This window comes from Piliocolobus tephrosceles, chromosome X (genome assembly GCF_002776525.5).
Source record: "Piliocolobus tephrosceles isolate RC106 chromosome X, ASM277652v3, whole genome shotgun sequence".
Taxonomy (NCBI): domain Eukaryota; kingdom Metazoa; phylum Chordata; class Mammalia; order Primates; family Cercopithecidae; genus Piliocolobus; species Piliocolobus tephrosceles.
The window spans coordinates 3513037-3538860 of record NC_045455.1 but is presented as its reverse complement, the minus strand read 5'-3'; the positions used below and the strand labels follow the sequence as shown (position 1 = coordinate 3538860).

General features: G+C 49.9%; 1 protein-coding gene across 1 annotated transcript in view; it reads left to right on the top strand.

Annotated features, from left to right (window-relative positions):
• Positions 1–25824, top strand: part of COL4A2 (collagen type IV alpha 2 chain) — a 199989-nt gene that overhangs the window by 136263 nt on the left and 37902 nt on the right. The window contains exons 17-27 of the mRNA XM_023217645.2: positions 4620–4673; positions 5589–5655; positions 8363–8473; positions 8990–9139; positions 15539–15631; positions 16928–17091; positions 20314–20386; positions 20478–20584; positions 24104–24305; positions 24705–24764; positions 25753–25809. Coding sequence (XP_023073413.1) covers positions 4620–4673; positions 5589–5655; positions 8363–8473; positions 8990–9139; positions 15539–15631; positions 16928–17091; positions 20314–20386; positions 20478–20584; positions 24104–24305; positions 24705–24764; positions 25753–25809 — 1138 coding nt within the window. The remainder of the gene's footprint in view (positions 1–4619; positions 4674–5588; positions 5656–8362; positions 8474–8989; positions 9140–15538; positions 15632–16927; positions 17092–20313; positions 20387–20477; positions 20585–24103; positions 24306–24704; positions 24765–25752; positions 25810–25824) is intronic.

Sequence of the window (25824 nt, the reverse complement as noted above, 5' to 3'; positions counted from 1 at the left end):
AGGGTAGTGTGGCATCTGAGGGTAGTGTGGCATCTGAGGGTAGTGTGGCATCTGGAGGCCCACAGGCTGCAGTTAGCTGGTGCAGAAGCTTGGCAGGCCTGGTGGGGGTTCCGCGTGCTTGTTCCGGGACTGCAGAGGGACCTGCCTCCCGGACTCCCATTCTGACCTCCACTGGCTCTAGGCATGGTCCTCTTGACCCAGCATTCTGGTTTTGACCATTCAGACTTAACACCGATCTTGCTGACTTCCTGCAACCTCAAATGATCTTACTGTTCCCATTCCCGTTTTTTATGCTAAACTCAGCCCAAGGAGCCAATGCCAGGCTTTGCGGTAATCACAGCCAGCCTTTCATAACATCAGTCACCGATCGGCGCTCCCACAGGCAGCACAGGTGCAGCAAGGGCTATCCAAACCCACCCCACCCCGAGGCCACATTCTAGTTCATGGCTTAGGAAAAGCAAACGTTGTAAAGGGACAGAGGCTAAAGCAGACATTATCATTCAAAAGTAACCCATTTCCACCTACCCCATGTGATTGAAGTGCTGCTGTTAATTTTCTGCCATGTGCTAGTAAAATTATAATTATCTTTAGTTTTCCATCTTCAACACAAGGAAGTTGTAGTGTTTAAAAGTACCTTTCCAGGTGCCTGTAATCCCAGCAGTTTGGGAGGCCAAGGTGAGTGAATCAATAGAGGTCAGGAGTTCAAGACCGACCTGGCCAACATAGTGAAACGCTGTCTCTACTAAAAATATTTTTAAAAAAAAATTACCTGGGTGTGGCGCATGCCCGTAATCCCAGCTACTCGGGAGGCTGAGGCACGAGAATTGCTTGGACCCGGGAGGTAGAGGTTGCAGTGAGCCAAGATCGCACCACTGTACTCCAGCCTGGGAGAGAGAGAGAGAGACTCTGTCTCAAAAAAAAAAAAAAAAGGTGCAGTTCCACAGAACTGCTCCCTGGAACTTCAAAGTTAATGAAAGACAAGATGCTATGCAAACAGTGGCCACCTGGCAGCTCCAGGGCCGGGGCCCAGATGTGAGGATGGTGAGGCGTCAGGCTTTCATTTCCCAGCTTACTTTCTGCAGTTGCAACAACTCGGAAAGACGCAGATATTTCCAGTTAAGTGGGTTACGGGGAGGCAGTTTACTCAACTATAGAAATGGGAAATAGGCAGACATACACAAATGACGCAGCCACCTGCTTATGAGCACCGCTCTGCACCGCGGCTGTGTCCGCCCTCTGTCATCCCACTGGCCAGGTGGCCGTCACTCCATGACTTTCAGTTGTCACCACCCGACCCCTCCCCCCAGACACCAGAAACCCCTCCGAGGAGCAACTGCTCGGTAACATAAACAGTGCATCAAAATGGGAGGAACCAGAAAAAAAAGATATCCTGGGTAGGAACTTGCCCTCCTCTACATAAACACGGGATTGGTCACCTGTCATCCCTACTGAGATTGTCAGAACTTCTATTAGTTCCCACCTTTTCTAAAAAGAAATGGAGGCGTAGCGTTTATGAATTCAGTTATATTCAATTTTCTGAGAAATTAGAGAAGGTTTCCCCTCCTTTTTCTAGGGGAAACATATCCTTAGTAACTGAGCAAATGCTGTCCCCAGTGTAATTTTATCATTTTAAAATAACTCCACAGAGTTATTTTTAAAAGTGTTCGTTGAGACCTAGTCTCCTTTGAGGAGTACATGCTACACCGGCACGCGTCATGTTGTGGGAAGCCCCCCTCAATAGGACCGTTGTCCCCTGTGAGGACTGTCCAGGACTCCAGGGACGCTGCGTTTGCACCAGCGGCAGTGCCGATGACTTGGACTCTCACCAGATCCAGCCTCGGTGTTCCCTGTGGCTGTGTGTAGGTTTCCTCTGCAGGGCTTGAAGTGGCAGACATGACCTCAGATTGAGTTCTTTTATGGAACTCTCACTGTCTTTCGTCTTTTATACTAAATTGCATCTCATTTGCAGGCTGGCAGGGTTTCTCTGCAGAGACACCTCTTCCAGGAGGCACATGCGTTCTATTTAGCCTAACAGGTGCTCCCTCGGCCACTGAAATGAAAAGGGTCCAACAGGCAAATGAAGAACAGAAAGATGACAGGGGCCAGTTCACACCATGAGAGACAGCAGACTGCTTTTAAGCTGTAGAAGCATGCATTTCCCTAAAAAAGTCTAGCCATACGTTCTTTTCATCTGTTTGTTCCAGCTAGTCCCTAAGGACTTCTGCCTAAGGATTTTCCTTACTCCAGTTATTTCCACCCTTGAAAAACATAAAATCAACCTTGTACTTGTAAAATTGCAGAATCAGAACTTCCCATGAATCATGTATGTGACCTCACTGAATTCAAATGAGTGATACGTTACTAGATTTGGGGGAGGGCCGGGGAGAAAGGAGTGTGCAGTCTCAAAGCCCTTCGCAATTATCCATTCTAAAATAGTGATCTGCATGTCAGTCTCCTGACCTCAGCTTCCCCTAAGGGTGGGCTCTGTGGTGAGCTTGCTAGCAGGAGTACAGGCCTTGCCTGGAAACAGGGTCTCAGGAAGCCCCGCGGAGCCCCTGCTGGCTCCTTCCCGGGGTGGTGGCCAGCCTGACTCTGGGAGCGCCTGGGTGATTTCTCCTTGGCCATCCCTGCGCCTCCCCTACCCTGTTGTGTTTGCCACTGAGAAACAGAGAGGAAAAAGTTTCAATCGTCATTTTGACTTGGGGTTCCCGCCTGTTTGGGTTTCACTACCAGTGGTCTCAGATGAACCCTGAGGGTGCATTTTCTCCTCAAGTCATGCGTAACCCTCAGCCTCCCCCAGTCAGTTGACCTGTTGACCTGTGCCGCTGGGAACTCCCCTGGAGATTTTTAGCTCATTGCTTTGGCTCTTGGGGTTCCAGCTGCCTCCGAGGAATCCTGAGTGCTCCTTAAGTTGTCCACCTTCCCCAGTGGGTTTTCAGTAATGCCCAGTGCATTTCACATGGTTCAGACATACTTCCAGAGTGCCCTTGCTGTCTTGGACCCTTCAGCAGAGATGGTGACACGTGGTGTCTGGGGTGCTTGTTTTGTTTGCTGAGGATGCCACAGCATGGGTGTGTGATGCTTGTGGCCCAGAGTGAAGCTCAGATTTGACACATTCCAGGGCACCGTCTGAGCTGGCCAGTCTGTGGCTGTGCTCACGGCTCCCGCTGAGTGTCCAGCTGCCAGCTCCTGTCCGGGAAGGTACTAGAGGATTCCTAGCTTATCTCGTGACGTGGCCTCTAAACAGGACCTCATTTTTAAAATCACACAAGTTTGTCTTTACTTTTGAGTCTTCAGCTCCACCTAGTGTGAGAGAAAGTCCGGGTCCAAACCATAGTACCACAACAAAACACACACGGAGAAGCCCGTCTCAGTTCAGCCTAAACAACAGGACTTTCAGTGCAGCTGCTCCTGAGCGTCAAGATAACCTCGAAAGTAATCAGAGAATGGACCTTTCTTATACCTGTAGCATCTGGCATTCTGAATTTTGGGAGCTGAACCATACATATTCTTTAAAAGAGGGAATACATTGCTAGATTTTTAGAGACCTTTACTCTTCTATCCAGATAACTCATGATACGACTCAATGGTAAACTTTTTCTTTCAAAAAATGTTCAAGGGAATGAGAAAACAAAGTTTAGTGTTATAGTTGTTTTTTGTTTTTATTTTTGAAACAGGGTCTTGCTCTGTTGCCCAGGCTGGAGTGCAGTGGCACCATCACAGCTCACTGCAACCTCAGACTCTTCGGTTCGAACGATCCTCTCACCTCAGCCTCCCAAGTAGCTGGGACTGCAGGTGCATGCCACCATGCCTGGTTACATTATGTATTTTTTGTAGAGACAGGGTTTCACTGTTTCCCAAGCTGGTCTCAAACTGCTGGGCTCAAGTGATCCTCCCACCTTGGCCTCCTGAAGTGCTGGGATTACAGGCATGAGCCACCACACCCAGCAGAGATCTTTTTTAATGAAGAGAAAAAACTCTGACTTAAGAGACTTTGAATGTACTAAATGAAAAATTTCAAAATCCTCCCCCTCGGGGAAGGGTTTCAACAGTTGGTTCAGGTTGTCAACACCTGACCCCACTGATCAGTCGTAAAAGCAACCCGGCACTCGTACCATCTGTAGGAGAAAAGGTGCCCAGCATCCTCTGCAAACGATCCTGCTGCAAAGGGGAACGTGCACGTAGGGCAGCCTCCAGCCCTAATGGCTCGCGTGGAGGAAACATGGGGTTAGAAGAACAGATTGTACAACCCCATGGGGGTGAGACCAACCGCACCCCACCACACAGAATATCCGCGGCACAGTTGACCCAGTGTCTTCAACAGCCGCAAAATGATATTGAAAAGAGAAAAAGGAAGAAGGGACTATTGTGGATTAAATGAGAATTGAGAGACATAGCAGCCAAGTGTTATATTTGGATTTTTTTGGCTCCTGGTTCAAGCAGAGCACCTTAAAAAGACACTTCTGGGACCAAAGTCAGGGAAAATTGAACACAGACTGGGTTAATACATGACTTTAATGAACTGTTGTTAATTTTATGAGATACAATAATGCTATTGCGGTCACTTTTTGGAGTTACACATTAGAGACAAAAATTAAAAGCATACATCTTTCTTGCAGGGAAGCCGAGGCCTGGATGGCTACCAAGGCCCTGATGGGCCCCGGGGACCCAAGGTGAGCCTGTTTCTCATGCCTTTGCCACTTACGGTGTCTCGCCCACCCTGGCTGGCCTTACTCCCCTCCTGATGGTGTCCTGTGGAGGCATCCCCTGTCCTAAAAAGTACGAGATCCCCAAATACACGGCACCTGACACTGGGCAGATGAGGTGGATGGTGACCTGCGAGCCACGTGTGCTCCCAGCCAGGGAGAAGGGTGCCGCCTGCCACTCAGGGCCACGCAGGGGTGCACCCAGGCACAGAGGGGGCCAACAGACCTGGGGAAGGCAGACTTTGTAGTAACAAGAGGGTGAGGTGCCGCTGGTTTCCAAGGGAGGATGTGGCTTGTGTGAGTAATTCCTGGGCTTGCAGGGAGGGGAGACCATTAGGTAGAGGACCACGTGGGTGCTGCTGGTCCAGCTGAGAGGGGAACTCACCCGTGGGGAACCTGGGTGGGGGCACATCTGGAGAGGACTTCTGAGCCTGATGAGGCTCAAAGAGGTGAAGGCGGTGTGTGGGATGCTGCCTTATGACAAATGCTGCCTTACGACACAGATTGCGCTCCATGGGGGTCCTGCGGCCGCATCATCTCCCAGCCCACCCTCGCCAAGCGGCTCGGCTGTCACTACCCAAAATGTAATAGTCTGAACTACAGAAAGCACAGTCTCCTGGCATTCGACAAGGATTTCAAAATGAGATGAGCCCCTGCCTGTCTTGTTCTCTTTGGGCACCTGTGGCTGGTGGCTGGGATGCCAGGCTCTGCCACCCTAGCATGGGGATGCTGCCCCAGGCACTGTCTGTGGTTCCACTGGTTGAAATAGCTTCTCTGCCAACCTGACAGTCCACGTTCGGGTGTCTTCTTTGGAAATATGCATACTGTCAAAAACTCCAAAAGGCCATTCTCACATCCTATTTTTCTCTTTTCTCTCTCTAGGGAGAAGCCGGAGACCTAGGGCCCCCTGGACTACCTGCCTACTCCCCTCACCCTTCCCTAGCAAAAGGTGTGTGAACGATTTCACCTGCCTAGTTCAGTATCACATACACATTCTTTCCTGTTAGGGACACAGAGCCATGAACTTTCAAGACAGGTTTTCCAAGCAAAACAAAAACGAAATTTAGAACATAACTTCATGTACAATTTCCCTCATGCTTAAATGTATCACAAGGAGACCCTCGTGTTGCCTGTGCATGAGACAGCCCTCACCACCTACACGTGAGAAATCTCCTCCACTGGGGAATTCTTTCATTTCTGCTTAACTTGTAGAGTTCTAGTTCTGCTGTCTGGACTATCACTAAAGAAATCCAGGGGCAGCAACCCCAGCCACCTTCGGATTTTTTCTCCTGAGGTACCAAGGTTCTTAAGCCCTCTGTTTGCCAGCCTGACACCTGGAATTGATCATAACCCGTAACCACTGAACAGTCACATGCTTTCAGGCTTCAAGGAAGCTAAATTCCCAGATATTTTCACATAACGACCGCTCCCCACTGTCACAGTTAACCTTGGAGTGTAAATGGAGGACTTTGCGCATGTCGTCACTAATGCTTGTCTTGTTATTAAGGCTCAGCCTTCCAAATTGGCAAGATCGTATGGAAATCTGAACCTAGTCCTCCAACGAGAGCACTTGGCTCTGAACCTTGTAGAATGCGCATCCTTCTAGGTTAAAAAAAAATGTTTTGAGAACCTCCTCCTAGTAATCGTGCGTATATATCTTTGCGGATCATTTACCCATGTGATAGGCAGCTCTGTGAGGGCAGACGTTTCAGCCTGTCTTGTTCACTGCTGTATTCCCAGTGCCTGGAACAGGACGGGCACAGAGTTGGAACTCAGCAAATGCCTGACTGTGAGTGAACGACATGCCGAAACGTACATCAGACAGGCATTGGGAAGGGCAGGGTTTTTTAAATACAGAGTTTACCCTTGAACTCAGCAGCTCACCTGGTCTCCCTGTCGTCTAAGCCTAGGTGTCAAGAGTTCACCTCCCTGCTTAGGTACGAGCCCTCTGTCTGTTCGATAACGGCTTTGCATGTCTTCATCCTATGCTGATCAAAATACAGGACAGAACAGGGACACGGGCAGTGCCTCGAGGAGCCCCTGAGATGTCTGTCTGGGGAGGCGTGGAGCCATGAATGGGGATATTTTGAAATCCGTGCTCAGCTTCCGTGATGCCCATAACTGTGAAGCTGGCATTTCCTGCCTCATCTATGGCTCCCATGTGGCTGCCAAACTGAGACCCACTGAAAAGGGCCATGAGCCCCGTTTTACTTGACTCACTATTATTGATTTTGGTAAAATGGAAATATTCTCTTTGAGATTTTAGGAACATAATTTTTAAATTAATGCTGGCGATGCTTCTTGTGCATTTTTTAAAAATGTCGCTGACTGAGAGCCTAGCTCTCACCAGCCCCTCCCTTCTCACCGCACTATATTCCTGGAAATCACACTGCAAAGGCGGGTGCTTTCAAAATGCACTTTTTCCCACAAGCGGTTCAGAAATGCGGAGGTTGCCTGCTGCCTTTTCTACCGGACGACATTCCAGTTAATGGTGAGCTGGAATCTGACTGACTCACATTCCAGGGTTTCTTGAAGTCAAAGGTTGACTAACCAGCAGATTCCCTCAGGGAAAAGAGGCAGTAGACGGATCTTTTTCAAGGTAACATTGCATGAACTTGTCAAAAGGCAAAAAGGAGAGAGGGGTTTGTATTCAATGATTCCAAGGTAACTAGAAATAAAAGTAATCTTGCTATTCTTCCAACCAAGTGAGGTCTGTGGCTTTCAGTGGTGTCTCTTTTTATGGAATCATGACAATGGCTAACAGGTGTGTAGGTCGCACCGTGTGCCAGGCGATGCCCCAAGTTGTTCTAGTTGTACTTTTCAGTGTGTTTACCCCTCCGGGTGACGCTGCGAGGTGGAGATGGCCTTGGCTCCATTTGCTGAGGGGGGAGAGATGGAAGCGCAGGGCATTTGAGTTCCTTGCCCAGGGTTGCATTTAAGTGGAGGAGCCAGTTTCAGGCCCAGGGCCTCTGGCTGCGGAGCGCAGCCGCCTGCACACTTGGCATGAAGCTGCCCACACAGGAGATGCCATACACGGAAGTCAGGCCTTCTGCCCCTTGCATGTGCGTCTTCAGTGTGATGCCCAGCAAGCCCTCCCCTTATTTGAAGGAACTTTGCAAGATGGCATGCAGAGTGAAAGCTTTCCTAGAAATTCCTAATGCCTCCATGATTTCTTCTCTTTCTTCTTATCTTTCCCAATTATATTCTAGAAAAACTGTGTTCTACAGCAAAGGAACATAGCCATGCCACTTTGTCTTTGTTTGTTGAGGGGTGAAAGTTTGTAAAAGCCGAATTTTGTTACTCATCCAGCAGGCAGGGATGAGAATAAAAGACCAATGGGGTTGAAGCTGGGGTCGAGGGGCAGAGTGGGGTTCAGGGAAGTGAGGCCTCCTCGCCCAGTAAGATTGGCAACCACATTAGTTCCTTCTTTATTCGAGCTTTGGACTCACCCGATTTTCACTTTTCCTGTTCCCCTGCTGGCGAATGAGCCCCGTATAAAAAGAGACCACGCCGTGCATTAGCCATCTTAACTCCTCGTCAGGCCCCACACAGCATATGGAGCATTTGGTGAATATGTAGTCAATGAAAAAGCGAACGCCAGCTGCCCTCCGTAGAGCACGGTCTTGTTCTTACTGTGGGACTTGTTTCACTTCCAGGTGCCAGAGGTGACCCGGGATTCCCCGGGGCCCAAGGGGAGCCAGGAAGCCAGGGTGAGCCAGGAGACCCGGGCCCCCGAGGACCCCCTGGCCTCTTCATCGGAGATGAAGGTAATGTGGCTTCATGATATCAACACCGGAGACCCCAAGCACCTGCGCTGAGGTCGTAGCACACACAAGTGAGCCTTCCTTGGCGACGTAGCTATGTTGTTGTTACTTTTCCCCACTGACTAGTCTTAGCGACTCTAAGGAGCCCCACACACACGCTTTGGACGCCTTCACAGAACCCCTGCACACATGACAGTAGCTCCCCAACTAGGTTAAGTGGTGCTAACTGGCATGAGTAACTGGCCTGCTTCCACTAGTGGGTTGGGAAGAAAATGGAGAATTATCAGGTGCCATTGCCCAGTGTTGATCACGTCAAGCCATTATTTGAGGGGCAAGGAGAGGGGTGTATTTAATGTTGAAGAATGATAGTGAACTGTACCAATGGCTTCCACCCATCGGAGTTATTGGCAGGGCCATGAAGCCCGCCAGTGCTGCCGGTGGGCCCCTCTGGACATGAACACAAAGGCAGAGGTGTAGTGTGGGAGACTCACGCTGCAGGTGAATGCTGTTTGGTTTCAGATCAGAGGAGAGGCCTGCCGGGTGAGATGGGACCCAAGGGCTTCATCGGAGACCCCGGCATCCCTGCACTCTACCCGGGGCCACCTGGACCTGATGGAAGGCCAGGGCCTCCAGGCCCCCCCGGGCTCCCTGGACCACCTGGACCTGATGGTGAGTGGAGGGCAACAAAAGGGAGGGTGTATGCCAACGTTCAGATGAAGCCTGGTCCCCGCTGGAGGTGATTTGGAATTCTCTGCTAAATCACTCTGTGAACGAATCCAGGAGGCCAGTGATTAGAGTGCGGTGGATCCAGGTAGATTAGGGTGTAGTGGGTGTTCTCTGGAGTCCACGCAGAAGCTGGGGATGGAAACTGAAGCCCTGTAAGCCTGTAAGTATCACAACCCCATGGATGCCACACAGTGAGGTTTAGTTGCTGCAGCTTCGGTGAAATCCGTCCTTCAGCGAAACATCTGAGCTGTGCAGTTTGGAAACAGATGGGAGCTGACATCACTGCCTCTGTATCGGGGTGATACATTCCACAAACCTAATCCAGGGTGGGGGCCTCACCCTTGACTGGCAGCCTCTGTCCTCTGTTACCCCAGCACATTTAAGCCAACTTGATAATCTGCCTTCTCAGCCCATGTACAGTCAAAGCTAAAACTGAACAAAGCTACAACTGAACAGGTGAGAGTAGCTGGTGACAAAAAGAGATGGCTGCATTATCTGCAAAAATAAGTGACAGCTGTTGGCCAAGGCCCAGACAAATGCCCATGAAAGTCAATAAAGCCAGCAGGCACAGGAGTGTGGACCTACCTGCCACCCGGTAGTGCATCCCTGAATCAGCAAAGATGCTCTTTCAGGTTATAACGTTAGGTGACTCAGCTTGAGTTGAGAATGATCTGTCTCAGGCGGCAGGGAAACATGCAGTCCCGCTTAGGGCTTGCTATCAGAAAAGGCTGTTTTTCAGCTTCAGCATTCAGAGAATTATGCTTTAAAGACCAAGCTTGTCCAACCCACGGGCCACATGCGGCCCAGGACGGCTTCAAATACAGCCCAACACAAATTCATAAACTTTGTAAAAACATTTTTGCAATTTTTTTTCGCTAATCAACTGTATTACTTCATTCTTACGCTGCTATAAGAACGTATCCAAGACTGTGTAACTTATGAAGGAAAGAGGTTTAATTGACTCACAGTCCACAGGGTTTGGGAGGCCTCGGGAAATCTACAATCATGGCAGAAGGGGAAGCAAACATGTCCTTCTTCACATGGCATCAGGAAGGAGAAGTGAAGAGGGAAAAATCCCGTTATAAAACTATCAGATATCATGAGAACTCACTCACTATCATGAGAACAGCGCGGTGGAAACCGCCTCCATGATTCAATTACCTCCTGTGAACCAGGTCCCCACCATGACATCTGCAGATTAGGGGAACTACAATTCAAGATGAGATTTCAGTGGGGACACAAAACCTAGCCGTATCACCAGCTAACATTAGTGTTACTGTATTTTATGTGTTTAAGACAATTCTTCTTCCAGCGTGGCCCAGGGAAGCCAAACGATTGGACACTCCTGCTTTCGATGTTGTGAAATGCCTAATGGGAGCATTTCATTCTCTCATAAGAGCGAATATAGGAGACATTGAGAGAAAACAAGAGGTCATAGTCTCTTTCTATGTGACGTTCACCAAAAATTAACTGCCTCTTCTTTCCAAAATAGTTTACTTTAAATTCCCTAATGTTGCCCCTAATAATCTTTCATAGCCTCCTACCTTCAGGGAGGAAAAACATGTTTGCTAATGGACAGTGTTTGGTTTCAGTTACAGATCAAATTCAAAGCCTCTGTTTTAATTGTTTTTGGAAGATGACTTCTCTGACATATCTAGAAGGAAAATCACTGGAGTTATTAGAGGCAATATCTTCTATTTTAAAAGTAGTAGTCGGCTGGGCACGGTGGCTCACGCCTGTAATCCCAGCACTTTGGGAGGCCAAGGCGGGTGGATCACGAGGTCAGGAGATCGAGACCATCCTGGCTAACACGGTGAAACCCCGTCTCTACTAAAAATACAGAAAATTAGCCAACCAAGGTGGCGGGCGCCTGTAGTCCCGGCTACTCAGGCTGTGGCAAGAGAATGGCGGGAACCCGGGAGGTGGAGCTTGCAGTGAACTGAGATTGCGCCACTGCACTCCAGCCTGGGCGACAGAGTGAGACTCCGTCTCAAAAAAACAAAAAACAAAAAAACAAAGTAGTCACTTCTGTGTGTCTGTTTTATATTCTAAAGGAAAATTTTAACTTAATGAAAATCCACATATTCCCACATTAGTTTGAAAATTTTTAGGTGCAGATATTTCCCTGGATCATGAACCTGCCAAAGATGTCTGAGCAGTGTGAACTTTATTTTTTATATTATTTTTTTTTTTTTGAGGCAGGGTCTTGCTCTGTGTCCCAGGCTGAAGTACTGTGGTATGGTCTCCGCTCACTGCAACCTCCACCTCATGGGATCAAGCCATCTTCCCACCTCAGCCTCTTGAGCAGCTGGGATTACAGGCAAGCACCACCGTCACACCTGGCTAATTTTGTAATTTTGGTAGAGACGGGGGTTTCACTATGTTGCCCAGGCTTGTCTTGAACTCCTGAGCTCAGGTGATCCTCCCACCTCGGCCTCCCAGAGTGCTGGGATTACAGGTGTGAATCACCACACCTGGCCTTTAAATTTTTTTATTATCCTGGACTGCTGTGATAAGGGCTAAGTTTCTGTGAGCATTATATTTCCTAAGCAAATGGTATCTTTTGAGTTTTCTTTTTCTGGAGCAGACGTGACATGTTAAAAACAAAAGCATACAAATATTCCACTTTAATGGCCAGGCATGGTGGCTCACACCTGTAGTCCCAGTGCTTTGGGAAGCTGAGGTGGGCCGATCACCTGAGGTCAGGAGTTCGAGACCAGCCTGACCAAAATGGTGAAACCCCATCTCTACTAAAAATGCAAAATTAGCCAGGTGCGGTGGTGCGTGCCTGTAATCCCAGTTATTCGGGAGGCTGAAGCAGGAGAATCACTTGAATCCGGGAGGCGGAGGTGGCAGTGAGCCGAGATCGCTCCTTTGCACTCCAGCCTGGGCAACAATAGCAAAACTCCATCTCAATTTAAAAAAAAGAAAAGAATACTCCACTTTAAAGAACTGTGATCAAAGGCTAACGTTGCCATTATTCCTGTAACTAAATTCCATTTTGATAAAGTCACTAGCATATGCCATCTTGCTTTTCAAGTCTTGCTTAGTAAATCCGTGGTTTAAACTAGCGTAAGTCAACTGAGAACAATTTAATTTCTGATCCATATTGTAGGCTGATGAGGAAAATAAAAAAATGAATGGAATGGTATCAGATCAATGTTACCAGCTGTATGTGTTAAAAGCATACAACTTCAGTCCTCTAATTATATGTGTCACCCCTGTGAGACACATAGTTTCCAAATCAACATTTTTAAAGCAAGTTCTTATACAAAAAGTAGTCCACCGTAATGACCTTTGGAGAATGTGTGTGTGGTTGTAGTTCAGTAAGAATGACCTTGATTCCTATGGAGTTCTCTGACTTTTCCCCTGGAGTGAAATTGTTAGATTCCTCTCTTGTTAACTACATTTCGTCCTATTTTATAGGTTGCTACTGATGCAAACCAGAATTTTTAGTCTTTTGCAGCTCCAGTAAAATCAAACCAGGAAGACAGTTTTCTTTCTGGGTGAAATATTTTGCTTCCCCCAGTTCTAGTTCAGTTAGCTGAATTGAGTTCCGGGAAGTTCTGTTCCACTGTAGAATAAGTCAAAATAGGCCTGGCTTGTTTGGCCGGGGGCTCTTTGTGGAAATCATGTTGCAAACATCTAAGAGGCACACTGCTATTCTATAGGACTTATTTAAAATGACTAATATATTAGAGAAAAAGAGCACCAAGGGGCAGAGGAAGGCTGTCACCTTCAGAGAGCCACTGTGTGCCTTTGGGACTGAATTTGCAAAGCATCCGATGCTTCCATTGTAAGGAGCGCCCACAAGCTCTTTGTCCTGAATGAATGACATGTCTGATTGACAATGCTGACATCTCTGAAGTGTGTGTGGTTAAATTTCTCTACCTGTGACACTACATGTCTCATCACACAAAGGGAGAGCTTGGAGACATAGAGCAAAACTCATGTCTGACCACATGAGTCGAGTCCACGACTGACCGGACACAGCAGTTGACCTGGTCACTGATCACCCTTTGTCTCCAGCAGTGTGGGGTGCGGCCGCCTCTCCTCCTGAAGACGCCATCTTCTCCCTTCCACTCCCGGGAAATCCTACTGCCCCCCGACATCTCTCCCCTGAAGTCCCTGCCCCTCCCTCCACTTACATGAACTCGTCCTCCAGATGAAAGTACCGTCAGTGTGTGCTGGTCACTCACTCATTTCCTCTCCGGCCCTGTTCTGTGTTGTGAGCTACTAACAGAAACCATTAACTTGACACAGAGTCAACCCTATGCACGTGTCTCACAAATGCCTCAAGCTCTCCATGTCCAAAATGGAGCTCTGAGCCTCCTCTGTCCTCACCCCCTGCCACCCCGCAGGCCTCTCCCTTGGTCCTCACCCCCCTGCACAAACCCAGAAGCTCCAGCAGAACCCTGGGCTGCTCTGCGTACCTCACCCATTCTGTACTGGCTCCCTCGCACATCCTGGCGGGTTCCCCTCTCCAATGCTGTGTGTGCCCTTGCTCTCCACCACCACCGCCTGCGCAGCCTGCTAGGATGACACCCGCTGTTCCTCCCCTCGCCAGCCCGTCGTCTACATGGCAGACCCACATGGCAGACCGTGTAGCCTCCCTCCTTGATGCCCTTTAATGGCTTCCTACTGCCCTCAGGATAAAAGCCAAGTCCGGTTTGTTCCCCTCCCTTTGTGCAGATCTGCCTTTCACTCACCACCCTCTGGGCCCTGGCCTTCTCCCTATTTCAGGGCCTTTTAGAAACCCTGTCCTCACTCTGGAACATTCTCTCCCACTCCCCACTTGCGGAGGCTCCTTTTTATTCTTTGGGCTTTAATTTAAGCATCGCTTCCTCAGAAAGGACTCTCCTGACTACCCCCAAAACATTTCAGTGGGCCTCTCCCTGCTGCTTTTCCCTGTTCTTACAGCACTGGCCATGATTGGAAAGTCCGCATTAGTGTGTTTACTGCATTGTGTGTTTAGTGTGTATCTCCACATCTAAGCTGTAAGCTCCGTGAGAGTCCATCGGTTTCATTTCCAGTTGTATACTCACAGCACCTAGCACACAGCCTGGCACAGCGTAGGCACGGGATAAGTGTTTGATGTGCGAACGAATGAGCTATGGTAAACGTGCAGTGAGCAAACTGCATGGGACAGTATCTGTGTCCTCATTCTCATAGGCGTTTATCCTCACCTGGCAGTTCTCTGACATGCAAACTCTCGTGCTCTTTTCCAAGCAGATAGCTGGATTCTTTAAAGTTGGAGTTTTCTCACCTTCCTGTGTGTAATGGCCTCATTCCCTGCTCCTCTCAGGTTCCATGTAGTGTGTATAGCAACGTGTCTTTTAATTTGTTGGGGGGAGTGCCATTTGCCCGTTGGAGCTCTCACCCTATTATTGAACAGTGAGGAGGACAGATTGCTGCAGGGTGCACCTGCAGAGCCTGCCCCCAGCAGCGGCTTGTGTGTCCTGCAGACGTGCACCCTCCTTCTGCCACAAGATGTCACTCTTCTTCTCCAATGCAAAGGTGCGCACTTTGCTGGCGTTAAGAGCGCATTTCTTGCATCGTCAACCGTCAGGGATGCCCCTGCCTGGATCATTGAGCCCTGCAGGAGTTGGTGGGGAGAGGGTTGGAAAGGGAAGGTGGTGGGTGAGGTCATCAATGACCATGCTGAATCCAGGTTGGCCACAATATTTAATTAGCATAACACTTAGTTATGCTAACTCCGTGTGTGTGCATGGGAGGCGTGAAAGAGGAAACTGTTCTGGGGGGATGCACACGTGTGCCCCCATTCCTGTATCAGAAAAAGATCAAAATGGGAAACTGAGTTCATCTTTTTTTTTAATTTTTTGGGGGGAACCAGAAGTGAGTAGCAGTCTTGGAATCCAAGTTACATGATCAAAAAATCGAAACTTTTCTTTGGACTCAATGTTTCTCAAAAGGAATAATTGTTATCCCTATACTTTAATGGAAAAACTAAATTTGCAGACTCTTACATTTCTTCCCAACCCTGAAGGCTATCGCCACAAAACAGTCTACATTTTCTTTTGAAAAAATGTGCTTTTATTTATGGAATTGGGGTTTAGGGATCATTTGGGGAGGCTTGGCTGAAAGCCTTGGGCTGGGTGGGACACCAGGCGTTGCTGTGGTGACCATGCCCTGTGTCTGGGGGCAACCCTGGGTGTCCTTGATGCTGGTGCCCCACAACTGGGTGGGACGCCGAGCACCTATGGTGCCGATGCCCCGCGTCTGTGTGGGACCCCAGGCGTCCATGGTGCCGATGCCCCGCGTCTGTGTGGGACCCCAGGCGTCCATGGTGCCGATGCCCTGCATCTGTGGTTGTCTCTCTAGGCTTCCTGTTTGGGTTGAAAGGAGCAGAAGGAGGACCAGGCTTTCCTGGGCTTTCCGGCTCCCCTGGAGCCCGCGGACCAAAGGGATGGAAAGGTAAGAACGTCTGGGAGGGATGGGATAAGGACAGCCTGGCCTTTCCGACTCCCTCACCTTACAGAAGCTGAAATCCATCCCCCACTCACGTGTTTGGAGATGAAAATGAGCCTGCATGTCCCTCCCAACCTCCTGTCCCCATGGCGGTGACACTGAGAGGGAGTCGCGTGGAGCCAGCGGTGCTGTCTGAGCATTCGGCCCCCAGGCTCACCGTCCCTGCTCTCCGTCCTCTTCACTGACCTTCCTAGCGGCACTGAGGCCGATGCTGCGTCCTGTGCTGGGTTACAAGGGAAAACAGTTATTCTTAGGCTGCACTCAGGTAGTGTCTCAAGGGCTCAGCTCCAAGGCATTGTCACAGAAGTCTGTAGAGAGCTCTGTCCATGGCACGGTGCTGGTGTAGTCACCATCCCTGGTCCCACTGAGACTCGGTGGAGTGACGTGACTTGCCTGGGTCTCCCTTCCCATGGATGAGGAGGTGAACTTGGAACCGGTGGTCTTTGCACCTGACCCTTCCCAGTCACCTCAGGAACTCTGCCCCTAGCTCGAGGCCATCCTCTGTGAGGCTCTGTGGGCCCGGTGTGGTTCAGAGTGTGCTCCTGCTCAGCTCTCCCCTCCCGGAACACGGCAGGGCACTCCCTGGCACTCACCACGCCCTGGCCATTTTGGCACATGTGGGATGTGCGGTGCATTCAGCAGCCCACTGTGGATGGGCATGACCTGATAGCAGGCACCCCAGGACCCGGAGGGGGCGGGGCCTCCCCACTGGGCATCACCTCTGCCCTGGGGAAGCCAACCCCTGCTGCCAGCATAGTACTCCCTTGCTGCCCGGCTCCCTGGGTTCAGCTTCAACAGCGGAAGGGGTCAGACGTGTTTTCCCTGCTCACCCGTGACCTTTCATGACCTTGGCCTCTGAGGCCAGGGCTCTTGCCCTCCCCGACAGCTCCCTGGAGCCAGCTCCTCCCCTCGGCCCGCAGGCCCAGTGGTGGCAATCTTCAGCTCCGAGTGCTGAATTCCTTAACCTCCTTCACACTCCCCACAACTCAGCCTACGCCTCTGAGTGTGGTCCCAGTTTTTAAGTATCTTTAGTAAACATCAGAGTCAAATTCTGAACCCCACGAGACTGTGAATGAACACTTGAGTCGCTTAGTCTGAGCCTCAGTTTTCCCATCTAAGAAAGGGGGTCACAGTGCCCATCAGAACAGGCAGTGTCCACAAAGCACCAAGTGCGCGCCCCACTCTCCCCGCCACGCTGAGAGGAATGCGGAACAAGGAGGCCCTCCTCTCCCTCCTCTGCAGGTGACGCTGGGGACTGCAGATGTGCAGAAGGCGACGAACCTGTCAGAGGTCCTCCGGGACTGCCAGGACCCAAGGGCTTTGCAGGCATCAACGGGGAGCCGGGGAGGAAAGGGGACAAAGGAGACCCCGGCCAGCACGGCCTCCCTGGGTTCCCAGGGCTCAAGGTGAGGAACAATTTCACTTGATCTTAGCCAAAAGGCCAAGAAGCGATGTGAGGAGCAATTTCATCATGAAGCTGGCAAGACACTCTGAGGCCTCCCCAGGTGTCCCGTTCTTGCCTTTTATCTCTTAAGTTTATACAGCTTCAGACCAGCAACACTCATGGACCCGAGGCATGGCTAAACCATTCAAAACACCCGCGTGCTCCAGGGTGGACTTTGTACACGTCCGCTGGTGAGACTGAGAAGGGGCGCTGCTGTGGGAACCGCAGCCGACGGCTCTTGAAAGAGTTCAACAGGGGGTCACCACTTGACCCAGAAATGCCACTCCTGGTGCATCCCCAAGAGACTTGAAAGCACTTGTCCGCGCAAGCATGCATACACCAATGTTCAGAGCAGCATTGTTCAGAATAGACAGAAGGTGAAAACTGTCCAAATGTCCATCACCTGATGAGTGGATCAACTAAATCTGTACAGCATCTCAACCATAGAATAGTGCTCACCTTCGCGTGGGAGCCGAGGTGCGGATCCATACCTCACTGTGGATGAACTGGGAACATGCTATGCCATGGGGGTGGAGACCCACACAGAAGGACATGTGCTGTCACATGCTCTCTCTTTCTATTCTTATGAAATGTCCACACAGGCAACCCAGAAACAGGAAGTCGATTGGTGGCTGCCACAGGTGGGAGTGGGGGTGGGGAGTACCTGCTCAATGGGTATGGGGTTTCTCTTTGATATAATGAAGATGTTCTGGAATTAGATAGGAATGATGGTTGCACATCCTTGTGAAAATACTAAAAATCACCGAATTTTATGCTTTAAGACAGTGAATTTTGTGCTATATGAATTACGTCTCAAAAAAACTATCATTTTTCATGTAAAAGACATTATTTATTTGTCAAATATTCACCTTCTCAAGTTGAGCAAGACCTGATTTAGCATTGTTGGAAGGCTTCCTTCACCTGATAAAAAGCAAGACCTTTTGATTTTTAAACCGTGCATGTGCTTGTGTGGAGGTGTGGACCCCACACACACCAGCTCGTGCCTTTATTCTGTGCCTTATGAAAAGATCACCTGCAGCAGACCTTTCTTCCGTGGCAGATTTTAGCTGACCAAAGAGTTCACAGTGAATTTCAGATGGAGACGAAGAAATTATACTTTTTGTTGATTTTTTAACTTCCAAAAAGAACTTTGGGAAATTTATAAAGCAAAAAGTTCATTATTTTGCATATTCAGCAATAGAAGAAAAACAGTTGGTCCGGACACTTGGCCAAGGAAATGTAACGGATCTGAGTCCACCGCAGGTAAGAGAACTGCAGCCCTGCAGAGCCGTGTTGCTGACGGTCGTGACTCCCACCTGCTTCATGGCACGGAGCTGTGCAGGTGAAAATGAGACCTGGGCACCTCGCTAATCCAGGCCCTAGGTTTTCTCAGAAGACAAACAGGAAAATTTAACAACAAATAGTGGGTGCTCTGTTTTGTCCCAGCTTAAAAAGGATACGGTCTCCGAATCACAGCTGTCTAACAGTCACAGTGGCTCCAGTATTCAGAAAAAGTGCATGTGGTGAGAACTGCAGATATACCAATGGCAAAGCTAGTAGGATCCTCAGTTGTTTAAAAAGTGACCGAATATTTCCTAGAAGCCAAATGGATCCCATTCTGTGCCCCTGAAATGTCTAAAACCTTCCGAGCACAGACGTCCACAGAACTTTTGTTCTGACGCCTCTGGCTGTGCCTGGTGTCCTGCACTGAATGTTGTGATTGTGTGTCTGGAAACCCCACTACAGTGGGAGTACCTGAGACCATCTGGGAGTTTTTTGGTTCGTTTTTTTTGGGTGGTGGTTTTTTTTTTTTTTTTTTGGTTTTTAATATTTGTGCTGGTAGCGTCTGGCAGGGTGCTTGAAGTGTGGGAGTGGGTCAATAAGTCCATCCCTCCATCCGTGTAACCAGCGTGTATTGATTGATTGGGCCTGGTCTGTCTGTGAGGAACTCTCCGGGATTCTAAAGTAATGTTGCAAAGCACTAAATACATCAAGAATCTGCGGAATTTTCTAGGAGAAGGGAAACTCCCAATCACTTGCAACATTCCATTTAATTAAAGCAACTCCACACCTTCCCATATTCTTGGAAATAGCGTCAACCAAGATAAGCCAAAAGTTAGCACAGCTCACATTTGAAAACACTCCCCTGACGGGTACCCTGCTCATCGTGGAAAGAGCTAGACGCCATTTTCCAGGCTGCGATTCGAGAATCCCTGCAGGCAGCTTCTCTCTAAAGTATCTTTTTCTTCCAACCTTAACCTCAGTGCAGGAAACACTTGTCTATTAAATACCATTTATTGTTCTCAATGTTATCACAAACTTTTACCCTCCATACCTGGATTAACCTGCTTGGCTCCTAAACAGCCGTGGTTTAGAGGAAGCCACCTTGACCTTTAGTTCAGCGCTTCTCAAAAAGCGCTGAGCCCGTGGATCCCTGGAGCCTCTGTGGACACAAAGGCAATGATTCAACTGCCCCGGGCTGGAGCCTACAGATCTGCACCGTTGGGCAGAGCCCAGGGACACTGAAGATGGGCCTAGGACCTGGGTTTCCCTGTCCAACCACCTGTGGCTACTTCCACTGCATTGTATTTATTTATTTATTTATTTTTGGAGACAGAGTCTCGCTTTGTCACTCAGGCTAGAATGCAGTGGCAAGATCTCGGCTCACTACAATCTTCACCTCCCGGGTTCAAGTGATTCTCCTGCCTCAGCCTCCCAAGTAGCTGGGATTACAGGTGCCTGCCACTGCATTCCACCACCACACTCAGCTAAGTTTTTGTATTTTTAGTAGAGATGAGGTTTCACCATGTTGGCCAGGCTGAACTCGAACTCCTGACCTCAAGTGATCCGCCCGCCTCAGCCTCCGAAAGTGCTGCAATTACAGGAGTGAATCACTGCGCCCAGGCGCATTGTAATTATTTAAAATTAAAGAAAAGGTACCATCCGGTTCCTCAGTCCTGCCATCCACAGTTCCAGTGCTCCACAGCCACTGCGGCCAGTGGCCCCACACTGGGAAGCTGGATAGGGACGTGTGCAGCATCACAGAGAGTGCTCCTCGGGTGGCACTCGGCTTGGGGACGGGTGACTGCCTGCCGCTGTGTGGGATGAAAAAGCTTGCCAGCCATCTTCTCAGATGCCCTCATAGTACGAAGGAGGAAGACATTTTTTTGTCTGTTTTCCACAGGGAGTCCCTGGCAACGTTGGTGCTCCTGGGCCCAAAGGAGCAAAAGGAGATTCCAGAACAATCACGACCAAAGGTCAGTTCCTCTCTGGCCATGTGGCTCCTGGGGCATTGAGCCTTCCTGTGGGCGCCTGCCTGGGCAGCTTCACATGCAAATCCCTTTCCAGGTGAGCGGGGACAGCCCGGCGTCCCAGGTGTGCCCGGGATGAAAGGTGATGATGGCAGCCCAGGCCGCGATGGGCTCGATGGATTCCCCGGCCTCCCAGGCCCTCCCGTGAGTAGCCACAAACTGCGGCAGCTCCATCCTCTCTTCTTCATCCTTCAGGTTCTCCAAAACCCAAGAAGCAAACAGTATTGACACGAGCACTAAACCAACCCGTGCATAGGACAGGTTGCTCGTTATGCTTATTCTATTTTTAATGAGCAGAAATCAGATTTTTTAGGAAACGGTGAATGAAGTTGGAAGCCAAGCTCCGAGTGATCATTTAAAAGTCAATGAGCAAATAAATATTTGTCCTGGTGTAACAGACTAAGACCCCCCCAGCCCAAAAAAAGTAGAATATTCTAAAACGGGTGACAGAACCCTGTTTTTCCAAGGTAAATCATAAAATATACAATTTTGTTTTTGCAACAAACACACACTGGTGTTGAAGGAGGGGCTATCTAGTAGCCTTCAGAGACCCCAGCATCATTTCCTCGGAGGAGGCTGAGGTCAGAGGCAAGGGAGGCAGTCACAGAGGGAGACAAGACGCCCTCCTGTGCACCCTCTGGCCTCTGAGCCTCCCCTGCCATCACGCCTTTCCCACTGCCAGCTCTGGAGTGTTCTCTTCTCAGGACCCTGCAACCTTATTTCTCAGGTCTTTATAGTCTAGATTCCATTTCCCTCCCTCTGGTCACCAAGTCTTTGCCTCCTTAAGCTCTTTGTACTGGTTTCCTGGGGCTGAGGTCACAAAATGCCACAGACTGGGTGACTTAGACATCAGAAATGTGTGGTCTCACAGCTCTGGAGGCTGGAAGCCAACATCAAGGTGTCTGCAGGGCTGGTTCCTTCTGAGACAGTGTGGGAGGATCTGTCCCTGCCTCTCTCCCAGCTTCTGGGAGCTCTGGCATTCCTTCTTGGCTGATAGATGGCTGTCTTCTCCATGTGTCTTCCCATCATCTGTCCTCTCAATGTGTCTGTCTCTGGGTCCAAATTTCCTCTCTTTATAGGGATAGTGGTCACATTGAAATGGGCCCATCCTAACGACCTCATCTGTCCTTGAGCACCCTCGAAGACCTTATTTCCAAATAAGGTCACATGTTTGGGTCCTGGGGGTTAAGACTTCAGCATCGGCCAGGCGCGGTGGCTCAAGCCTGTAATCCCAGCACTTTGGGAGGCCGAGATGGGCGGATCACGAGGTCAGGAGATCGAAACCATCCTGGCTAACACAGTGAAACCCCGTCTCTACTAAAAAATACAAAAAACTAGCCGGACGAGCTGGCGGGTGCCTGTAGTCCCAGCTACTGGGGAGGCTGAGGCAGGAGAATGGCGTGAACCCGGGAGGCGGAGCTTGCAGTGAGCTGAGATCCGGCCACTGCACTCCAGCCTGGGTGACAGAGCGAGACTCCGCCTCAAAAAAAAAAAAAAACAAAAAAACAAAAAACTAGCCGGGCGAGGTGGCGGGCGCCTGTAGTTCCAGCTACTCCGGAGGCTGAGGCAGGAGGAGAATGGCATAAACCCAGGAGGCAGAGCTTGCAGTGAGCTGAGATCCGGCCACTGCACTCCAGCCAGGGCTACAGAGCGAGACTCCGTCTCAAAAAAAAAAAAAAAAAAAAAAAAACGACTTCAGCATCATGGGAGGATAGTTGAACTCATAATTCTGTTCCTTCCCCTCAGAGCCTCACACCTGAATTCTGTTTGCAACTTATTTGCCTCATTCCATAACCCATGTCTTCTCTAGTTTTAATGTGGGTCATGTCTGTAGCAACACTCTTGAGTGTAGTGGTACAATCAAAGCTCACTGTAGCCTTGAACTCCTGGGCTCAAGCCATCCTCCTGCCTCAACCTCCCGAGTACCTGGGACCACAGGTGCACGCCAGCACACCCACCTAATATTTTAAAAATTTTTTGCAGAGATGAGCTCTCTCTATGTTGCCCATGCTGGTCTCAAACTCCTGGGCTCAAGTGATTCTCCCGCCTTGGCCTCCCAAAGCATTGGTTTTACAGACATGAGCCACCACACCTGGTCCACATCTTTACAGTTTAAGTGCAGTTTTTTGGGGCCAGAGAACACAGATAATTCTATGATTGGGTGTCTTAAAAATCTTATCTGGGAGGCAACAGGGTTAAATAAGAGGCAAAGCCATAATTGGTCACTTTAGCCAGAAGAGGAGGATGAGTGATGATTCCTGTGGTTGGAACAGTCTTTGGCCTGTTCAGTGTCATGTGGGGTGGGGGTGGTGACTGTGTATGTGGTGTGTGGTGTGTGTGTGTGTGTGTGTGTGTGTGTGGTCTGTTTGAGTCTGGATTTGTTACAGTAGTGGTGGCCTTCCCTGGAGTTGGTGCCTTATGAAGTTGGTGATCAGGAGGTGCACCTGTCCAGCCTTGGGGTTCACCCACCCCTGCAGCTCCTAAGCCTGGCTGCCAGTCTCAGCCCAGCTGGGGGCGGGTGGTCGGAGCAGGGGTAGGGGTAGGGGTGAGGGTTAGGGTCAGGGAGAACCCTGCAGCCTCAGCTTCCCATTCTCGGGTTGTAGGGGCTTTTCATAGTGCTTGTGTTCCTTCCTTGTTTGGTAGCATCTCTAAGCCAAGAATGTCAACTTCTGACTTTAGAAAACTCATGATCCTGCCCTCGCCACCTTCCAGTGGCATTATCCCCATCGCTGTCCACTAAGTTTGGGGCATCTGCCCTGTGATCTCTGCAACAGCCTTGTGTCCCCCTCCCCTATGAAAAAATGCTAAAACACAGGGGTGCACCACTTAATCAGGGTCCCATAAATAGGGCTGGACTGGTGTCCCTGTCCCGCTCCATCATGCCTTTGACAAGGAAGGGGCTGTGGTGTCGGTGGAGAGCAGGGTTTGATTTGTTATAAGCAGCTGCCTCATTGTGGTAAGAACACCCAGCCTCGTCCCATGTCTCGGCAGATGGGCTGGGGTTTATGTGCACAGCTGTTTCACCAGCACGTAGGGACAGCACCTAGCCGGGCCGTGGTGTGTGCACAGATCACACCAGCATCACTGCTGCCGGCCTCCCCACCCCATCCCTGCACCTCCCGCCAGCACCCCCTAGTTGGTGCTTTCCTCCACAGGGCAGCCCCTCTCCATTCCCAATCCTGTAATCTCTCCTGACTTCTGAGAGGCACACGGCTCTTTCCTTGTCCAGATTAGCTTCCTTTCCTCTAACAACGTAGCATCCCTTATGAATAGGAGCCATTTCACCGATGCTAAATTATAACAACAAAATCATGTATTTCTCCCTTCACCCGCAGTAGAACGCAGAAGCCTAGGCCTCCACTGTTCTGGGGATGAAGGCCCAGGCTGATGCAGGGGAGCTGGCGGGTGGGAAGGGAGAAATGCTCAAGCGTGTGCACATGACTTCCAGAACCGGCTTCTGTGGCATTGCTTAGACTGCTACACAGTCTGTCGCTGGCTCCTGTGACCTGGCTGACCGTGGCAGCAGGTTCCTGTTCATCTCTGTTGTCTTTCTGTTCTGGATCCATAGCTCAGGATTCCAGGAAATGGGAAAAGAAATAGGGATGTCGAGGCGATCTTTAACATTAGTAGGTATTTTAAGAAATAAACTGAATTTTCACACAGGGCGATGGCATCAAGGGCCCTCCTGGGGACGCGGGCTATCCAGGAATACCTGGAACGAAAGGTACTCCGGGAGAAGTGGGTCCCCCAGGACTGGGCCTTCCCGGCTTCAAAGGCCAGCGTGGTTTCCCTGGAGACGCCGGCTTACCTGGACCACCAGGCTTCCCGGGCCCTCCTGGCCCCGCAGGGACCCCAGGACAAACAGGTATGAAGGAATCCTCCCATTTACCTTTCACAGTCCTGAGACATTCCACGCTTTCCTTCGTCAGTGTGGACGTTTCCCGGGAGAGTCAGATGAGGATGCTGTTTGGCCTCATCTGTCCTCACACGTACAAGGGATGACCCAGCTGTGGGGTTTCTGGGCCCCCACCAGCCTCCCCTCAGCAGCTGGAACACGCAGCCTCTCCTCTAGGACTGCAGTGATAGAGGCCTTGCCCAAAAGTTCAGAGATGGCTTTCCCGTTCCGTGTCCACACCACAGCCTTCCTGCCCCCTCCAGCAACGTACGCGACACACATACCTTCACACGTGTGCACACCCCACACAAGCCAGTCACTCTTACCTGTTTCAAAATTGCCTCACCCTGTCCTTTGTCTTCCCCCCAGATTGTGACACAGATGTGAAAAGGCCCATTGGAGGTGACAGACAGGAGGCCATCCAGCCAGGTACTCTGGGAAGTGCAGGTGGCTTTAGGACACTAGAAAACTCTCCGTTGGTCTGCTGGTTATGCTCTTGCAGTGTGCATGGGATAAGAAATATTAATAATATGTGCAAGCCACGTTTGATTTCCACGGCACTAGCAGAGTGGCCTGGTGAACACTATGCATTGCATGAATAACAACCTGGTAGAGACGGAGAGACGTTTGACCAGTCCCCTCTCATCAGAAATCCTTGTTCACTGGAAAGTGCCAGTGCATTCCAAGTCAGCTCCACAGGCACGTGTGCTGCCAGGAGGGTCCAGGCAGAAGAGGCTGAGCCCAGCCCAGAACACAGACGGTGGCCAGGATGTCAGGCCAAGATGGGAGCCTGGTCCAGATTCCCAGGCTCACAGACAAAATAAAGCTCCAAGAGTAACTGTTCTTGCAAGAGAGCCTCTTAGACAAAGGGCAGACAGCACAGTACCCCAGCTGGAGTGTCCCTGCTCCCGGCCACACCAACCAGAAGTGCCTGCAGCCTTGATTTAATTTTGCAAGGTGTCTAATTGCTGTGGTTCACTCTGAAAGTAGACAAAGTCCCAAAGGAGAAGTCAAATAATTCATTTTGAAATCGCAGGCTATTTCCATCGCTGATAGACGCTTCCAGACAAAAGAAAAGCATCCACACTGACTTGCAGGGTAGCAGCCGGATTAACTCGGTTTGCACCCAGGCTACTGCCCTGCAGGAGGGACTCAGTTGTTTGCCAGCGCAGTGTCAGTTTTTATTTGACTAGACTGGCTTAGTTTGCATTTTATACGAATATTTTGATTTCATTACACAATGAAATTAAACTTATAATTACATCAGAACCAAGATGAATTAAATCATTCAGTTACTCTGATCCCAGAATGGTAGCCAGTTTGCACGGCTCATGCTTTTGACCTTGGGGATCCCCAAGGTCGTGGGACTCAGCGTTTAGGATTGCTTGGGCTCATCTTTTCTCCTTTCTGTCCCCAGGTTGCGTAGGAGGGCCCAAGGGATTACCAGGCCTGCCAGGACCCCCAGGACCCTCAGGTAATGCACAGAGGG